General features: G+C 41.0%; 1 protein-coding gene and 3 non-coding genes across 22 annotated transcripts in view; 3 read left to right on the forward strand and 1 right to left on the reverse strand.

The window, feature by feature from the left end:
- The window catches only part of LOC111245259 (phospholipid-transporting ATPase ABCA1-like), a 70,281-nt gene extending 63,745 nt beyond the window's left edge, over positions 1-6,536 (forward strand). For 18 of the 19 annotated variants that reach the window (XM_086980961.1, XM_086980966.1, XM_086980962.1 and 15 more), the window contains 7 exons: positions 93-365; positions 649-860; positions 1,005-1,224; positions 2,095-2,365; positions 4,939-5,037; positions 5,540-5,953; positions 6,352-6,536. In XM_086980961.1, coding sequence (XP_086837087.1) covers positions 93-365; positions 649-860; positions 1,005-1,224; positions 2,095-2,365; positions 4,939-5,037; positions 5,540-5,953; positions 6,352-6,520 — 1,658 coding nt within the window. In that variant the 3' untranslated portion in view covers positions 6,521-6,536. Of the gene's footprint in view, positions 1-92; positions 366-648; positions 861-1,004; positions 1,225-2,094; positions 2,366-3,430; positions 3,466-4,938; positions 5,038-5,539; positions 5,954-6,351 lie in introns of those variants that run through there. The other variant, XM_086980967.1, reaches the window with a different exon arrangement.
- TRNAN-GUU (transfer RNA asparagine (anticodon GUU)) lies at positions 3,136-3,209 on the forward strand. Its single transcript has one exon. It is a non-coding gene; the product is annotated as a tRNA-Asn (tRNA).
- TRNAN-GUU (transfer RNA asparagine (anticodon GUU)) lies at positions 3,471-3,544 on the forward strand. The gene has a single exon. It is a non-coding gene; the product is annotated as a tRNA-Asn (tRNA).
- On the reverse strand, positions 4,126-4,198 carry TRNAK-UUU (transfer RNA lysine (anticodon UUU)). The gene has a single exon. It is a non-coding gene; the product is annotated as a tRNA-Lys (tRNA).
- Positions 6,537-7,383: the final 847 nt, after the last annotated feature.

A 7,383-nucleotide genomic window follows, 5' to 3' on the forward strand; every position in this document is an offset into this window, starting at 1 on the left:
CTGCATATATATATATATATATATATAACGGAAAAGAGGACTGTATTTTCTTACTTCATCGATCATAGCTAATAATTCTGTGCGGTTATCAGGTCGTACGGTAATTCTCACCACACACCACATGGACGAAGCCGACCTCTTGGGAGACCGAATCGCTGTCATCAACGAGGGTCAACTTCGCTGCTGCGGGTCGTCTTTGTTTCTTAAAACGCGTTTCGGATCGGGCTATTATCTAACTCTTGTGCGGGAACTGCCAAAACACCTGCCCAAGTCTCCGAGGATAACGCCCGATGACAACACTCATAAAGGCGTTGAGGAACAGACCATTACCCGATCGAATGGGAGTCGCACAGATGACGATAACAGTAAGCAGTAACTAACGACAAAAATTCAAGTTTATGCTTGACTCTATAATATCGCAACACTCCAAGTATCATTTAAGGGTCAGCAGACGTTATTCACGGGAGGAATGTGACACATGATGAAGATTGTCGAAATGATTTTTGGGGGGTTTGAAGAATGAAAGTACGTAAAAATGATTCTCAGAATTCACAGAGATACGAATATTTGTGCGCGTGGCAGTCATGACGAAACGTCTTTCAATATCTTTTCTATAACATTGTCTATGTGACCTCGTGTTTCAAACAGTGGAAAACCTCAAAGTCTTGATTCGTCGACATATAGAGGGCGCTGCCCTTGTGAGTTCAACCGGCGTCGAAATGTCGTTCCGTTTACCTGCTTGCCCGGATACATATTCATCGTTTGAAAAACTGTGTAGAGAACTCGACGCCAATCTAGACAGGTTAGGAGTAAGCAGTTACGGTCTGTCGGACACTACATTGGAGGAAGTGTTCCTTAAGGCAAGTTCTACTTATATTCCTCGCAAACAACAGGAAGCACTATTATTAGATCGGTCCAGCATGATATTGGTGTGTACATATATCATTTATTGTTATTGTTTATTGGTTGACTATAGGCTGCCGAATGATGTCGTTCTTTCACAGGTAACAAAAGTTGGCGAGTCTGCAAAGTCGCTGAGCACGGACCAAGTGTGCAAGGAGTACGATCCCGCGCCGCCGTTCTGCCAAAAGCTGGCCGGCTTCTTCCGAGCTTTTCATGACGGTAAGGACGACCGGGTGTCGAGCAACTTCCACAACAAGGACTACAAGGACAACGCCGAGACCTCAGAGGAGACCGGCCGCCTAACACAGGATAGCTTCATGAGTAAGTGCTGCTTGTCACACACAGCTTAATAATAAGGATAATAATAGTAATGATAGCACTTACGTAGCAGCAACAGGAAGATATCGTTGTGATTACATAGTTTATTAGCACCACAGTTTTTATAGCTGAAACCGAGTTCTTTCAATTTCCTGATCACTCCTCTGCAGTCTGGTTATAATAATTTGCTGCTGTATCCTAGTCGCAATAGCAAATAAAGGATCGATTATTATACCATTCGTTCACCGAATAATCTGACCGTCTGCGTCCTGGCAAACACTCCCATTGCATTTCTTTTTGACTGTTCAACGAAAACCTATTTAAGTCTTATGTTTTACTTCCCTCAACACATTCAAATTTATCTTCGTTTCGCCAAGGGAAGCTGATCACGAAAACAGAAATCCGCCTTCCTCAAAACACAAAATGTAGTTCATTCAGCTATTACTTCCGGCGAGACATAAAGTTTGGAGCAACTTAACTATTATTAAAACGCTAGCACTTAACTCATTTTACGCCAGCGAAGCTTGGAAGGCCGAGACCGTGTTCCCCATATTGCGTAAATAAAAAGAATTCAATATATAAATAAAAATACACCTAAGTTTAGCGAATAGGTCGCATGAAGAGAACTTTCCTTCTGCCACTAGAGCGTAATGAACGCGGTCTTGGAACACTTTAAGACAATGCTAGAGTACAAACGAACCAAATAGTAGAGCAAAGCTTTTCTTAAAAGGTAAGTATTGCGAAGATGAAGGTTTAGTCTCAAAATCTGTTTGTACACTAAATCTGTTAACAACAAGGGCTAGATTAATAGGGCTTCGCTTAGCCATCACACGAATTTTTGTCTTTCCCTCTGACATCTAATCTTCTTTTTAGGCCACCGGCCAGACGTGGATCTACCCGCACCGGTGTCAAAGGAAGTTGTAATCGGTGCGCTGCTACATCGCCGTCAGCTCGCGGCTATGTATCGTCGACGGTTGCAGCGAAATACTCGTAATCTAAAGGGGCTATTCTGCGAAATCATTCTGCCTGCATTTTTTGTCTTTCTCGCCCTCTTGTTCACGCTACTTATCCCGCCACTGTCCGAGGAGCCCTCGTTAGAACTCCTCCCCTGGCTATACGGCCCACCCAACAACGTCTTCTTTAGGTGAGTACAAAGAAATTTCCAAATTTTATATTTGCCATTTATATATATTACTCAAAAGGATTGCGATACATGAGTAAAAGTATTACATGATGATTTTACTAGCTGGGATTTTATTCACAAGAAATTGCGGTGTCTCAGTGGGCCATATTCTATGATTAATTACAATGTTGACATTTGTGTATGAGCGAAATTCAGTCAAGACCTATTTTTCTTCGAACATATCAAGCAAAAATCGGCCCTACTTCATGCTGATTTTCTATCAACATAAAAATATAATTCTATCCAACCCTACAAGGATCTGAAGATCTTCAAATTCTTAATTTTAAACTATTAAAAATTTTAGATTTCTCTCTGAAATCGCCGTCAATGACGAACCATATTTAATACTAACTGAAAGCAGGTATCGTAATCGGGTGGTCAGCACTTTGCTAGTGCCGTTTTCTGAAAGAATTATGTCGTTAAGCTTTTTAGCATGTATATATCGTGCTAAACAGCTACCTGACCCACCTAGGCATGCACCAAAAAAAAAAATTTGACATTTTATTTGTCTTAGCATAGCTCAGTTCTAAAAGGTGTGGATTACACACCTGCCTTCTGGTTGACGTCCATGTTGTTTGCTTGAAATCATATGCATAAATTCTTATTTACGGTACGGAGAGTTCACAATCAGTCTAGTTGTACTGTTACGCTGTTGCACTGACTTTTCTGAGCGAAACACGACAATACGTATGCTTTCGTGTGACGTGGTGAGTTCGCTGTGGCCACTCATTGCCTCCGTGGCGCAATCGGCTAGCGCGTTCGGCTGTTAACCGAAAGGTTGGTGGTTCGAGCCCACCCGGGGGCGGTTCATTTTTTGCGATGTTCAAGGACAATTAACCCTTTCTCTTGTTCCATTTTTCTTTTATTTAAATCAACAGTTGAGTCATCTGTTTGCGACACGTTGCTATTAGCTCTGCTTCAGTCTAAATATGCGTTATTTAGCACGTTATAGATACTAATGGTGCGGCCCGTTCTACCACCCGTGTGAAAATTTGGTTCGTGTCTGGGGAATGCGATGTTCTGCAGGACGAGTACTTTTTAATCCACCGCACTTTACACGCCCGTGGCCTCCGTGGCGCAATCGGCTAGCGCGTTCGGCTGTTAACCGAAAGGTTGGTGGTTCGAGCCCACCCGGGGGCGTTAAAGCTTTTCGTGCCAAATCGCGTTTGCTTAGTGGCTCTTGAGTGCTTTTTATAGAGAAGGCAGCCCCGTTATGCATATGTGCCCTATGAATGACCTCTATGATCTGTTCGTGAGAACTTCGTATTTTGTTTCCTTAACGTTTTGAAATATATACAACCGGGTTTATAAAAATTTGCGTGTCAATTTAAAGTTTGATTAAATTATTGGCACTCTAATCGATAAGACGTCTGGGAAATTCAAGATAGTGCGATTTACTTGTTTAGAAGGTCGACTTTCAGCTAGCAGCTATACATTGTTTCAATCTCAGGTATATTTGCCCAGGCCTTACGAACCGCTCTAGGGCTTCGGACGGATTTAATATTTATTTAATATTTAAAAAAATTGTCGATTGATGAATGTCAGATAATAGATAACCCTTTAAGACAATCCACCGCTTGATCGTAGGTGTATCTGAAACGTATCTAAACAAAGTTTTGTATATGCGTTGTAATCTTTCCGCGCCATGTAAGATTGATGTGACTGTTAACAATTTTCTAGTATAAGAGAAGCAAAATTTGGGGAACACCAAAAAACAGAAGCGCCCAGACGGGGGCTCGAACCCCGGACCGTTAGGTTAAAAGCCTAACGCTCTACCGACTGAGCTATCTGGGCCTCGACAGTTGTTGGCTCCCCGCTGAATAAGTCTAGCTCCTCTAGCATTTTGACCTTATAATTTAGGTAATATCTCTGATCATGCTAAAGTGGGTCGAATGAATGTTCTTTTATAGACTATGTCGAACTGTTCCGAAAAAGCAATTTCTGCCGGAGGAGCTCTTTATGCGCCAAGTGATATCACAGTGATGTTAATCTAGACAAAAGCTATGTTACTGTTATGATTGAAGAAGTCCTTCTACGATTCATCATTTTATCTCATTTAAAATTCGGCTTTGCTTGTGGACGGAAAATCAAAAACGATTTTAAAAAGACCGTTGCATTAAAGTGTATATAAGCCAAATTAACTCGAGCTAACGTCGTACTCCTCGTTAGTATAGTGGTGAGTATCCCCGCCTGTCACGCGGGAGACCGGGGTTCGATTCCCCGACGGACAATACCTTTTAGTTAATTTGCTTATTGGCCTAAAAGGTTAGCCAACCAACATATGCAGGTCAGCGCGAAAATCTCCTCACCTGCTATACGAATTTCTTTGGAACATATGGAGCCGTTCGCTACTCATATAAACGATAGCTAGCAATTTGTTTTACTCATAAGACTCTACTTCGAACATACTTTGAAGCCTTTAGACAAAATTGTCGTTGTCAGCATCAGGCCATGATAGTAAGAAACTTATTTCTGTTAAAGTTAGGAACATCGCTGTAATCAGTATATATTCCATTTTCGATATTTTCCTCCAGCAACGAAGACAACATGGATCCTCTGAATGAGAAATATGTGGACACGCTACTGTCAAAACCTGGACTAGGGATCCGCTGCATGAAGAGCGTCCGACTACAGTAAGTACCACTGTCTCACTTGATTCAAATTATCATGTATACCTACGCAATTCATATACGATTCAATTTTTGGAACAAAAACCAAGTCGAATAAATCTGCTGCTGTTAGCATTTACGCACAGTGTAACATCCACTCGCAACCTAAATGGCTTTTCTTTTATTATAAACCTTTCCTATTAAAAAAAATAATGTCGAAAACGGTGTTTGACCGGTTAATTATTCGTAGCCATTTCAGTAAATCACAGGAAACGTCTGAAATAAGATGGTTTAGACAATATTCAAGAACATGTTTACGTATCGAAGTATCCAAATAGTAGTAAATTCACACAGGGGCATGTGTGTATGCTGTATTTTTTGTTTATGGGTTACATTTAGTGAAATTGATTTTGTGTCGTTCGCACTATAACAAAAAGCAACTGAAAAAAATAATACATTTATGCATATATAACAAGTTTGTCCTAAATAACTTTGTCTATCTTGTGTCCTGCTAACGAAATGATAGGGACATGCAGTGTAGGTCTGACTTGTTGACCAACACATCGACCTTAGCAGAGCCGTACGACCTTGTGGCTGCCAACCATGTTGAGACGTGCGATTGTTCCGTGGGCACTCTCAAATGCCCCCACGAACCACCGGCCCCTCCCTCGCTCATTACACCTACAACAGATGTCCTACTCAATATGACTGGACGAAACATATCCGACTGGATTGTGAAAACCTGGAAACAATATCACAAAAGACGTTATGGTGGCTTCCAGTTCGGCGTTAAGAATCCTGTGGTTTCGCTTAATTATACGGTTTTACAGTTACTCGTCGAGCGAATGTCCGAAATGAGCGGATTGGATTCGCACGCTACGTTTGACATTCTTGCTCAAAGGATCACAAGCACACAGGTGCTCAACAACGCTAAAGTCTGGTGAATATTGCTATGATTATTTTCATTACTTCAACTTCCATTTTCGACAAGATCGTGCAGTATATTCTAGCCGATATGAATGTGATAGCGGCACTGATGAGGTGTCCGTATTTTTTGGAAAGTTAAAGTCGGTATGCTCGCGTACGTTCATATTGTAACTAGCTAACGATTAATGATCGATTCGATCCCTGCGGTTGAAAAACCTGTTGCCGAAGGCCTGTGTTTAGAGGTCGCCACCGGCTTTAGTATTCTTTCTGTACTAGACATTATAATTTCTCAATAATAATTTTATCGACCGTCAACGCGATATTGCGTTGAAGTTAACTGAATATGCTTTACGGTCTCAGATGGCTGCACCTGCCAATTGTCTGTACGTTGCTATTTTTTTATTATTACAGGTTCAACAATAAGGGCTGGGCTTCTTCCGTGGCCTACATGAACGCCTTGAACAATATCCTATTGAGAGCGCATCTTCCACCAGGTGAAGATCCGGCCGACTATGGAATATCCGTGATCAATCATCCGATGAATTTCACACAAAGTCAGCTGCAAGACGAACTCTTGTAAGTAACATATGTGTATTCTTGATTCATTGATAAGCTTTTCCGTACGTGCGTTTTTAAGTTGTTTTGAACTAATTTAAGTTCATTTTAAATTTACTGGTTAAAGAGGTGATGGGTATGTAGTTTATGTATTCATTGCATGTCATTGTATTTTGAATTACCGTTTATACATTTGCAAAGCTGTTAGCCACTTTATAGACCCAGTTTTTAGTAAGCAGTTGTTATTTCTATGCTACCCAAATTGACACAGATATAGTGATTAGAATCACTAGCCTTTCCTTTTTATATAATTATAAGTCAATCGAAGGTGGGTACACCCGACTGACTGGTCTTGTCTTATCATCGGTCCAATAAAGCGCTATGCGTTTGACTCGTAAAACGCGCACACAGGAATCATTTCCTTTTGCCCTTCAAAGACGAGCGCGCCGTCTCCCTGGCAACTCAAAGGACCTTTCGCAGAGACACGTGAATAACAGCCCTTTCCTATAGTCCTTTACCCTACTGTAGCAAACTATCCATTCGTGTTGTATATATATAGCAATGTCTGCATTGTTTAGTGGAGATTATTTTCAATAATTTCAGACAGTGCTTACAGCTAGCTACATATAAGTCACACGAAATGTTGGAGGACGCGCCCGTTAATTCGACAGTTGTTTTTATACGATTGTACTAAAATTCGTTCATTGAGATTCATTTCGCACTCACGCATTAACACGGATATTACCTGCCGTTGCGGCTTATCAGGGGGAAATGCAGCGGAATTTATGCAATATGCAGTAAACATTTAGAAAAGCTTCTTTAAGTTTAGAATCACTTTTGGTAGAAAATGAGCTTTCTCATTTCTAGCACACATATTAACTTATTAAA

Source organism: Varroa destructor, unplaced genomic scaffold (assembly GCF_002443255.2).
Source record: "Varroa destructor unplaced genomic scaffold, Vdes_3.0 BEIS01000002.1, whole genome shotgun sequence".
In the NCBI taxonomy this organism is placed as follows: Eukaryota; Metazoa; Arthropoda; class Arachnida; order Mesostigmata; family Varroidae; genus Varroa; species Varroa destructor.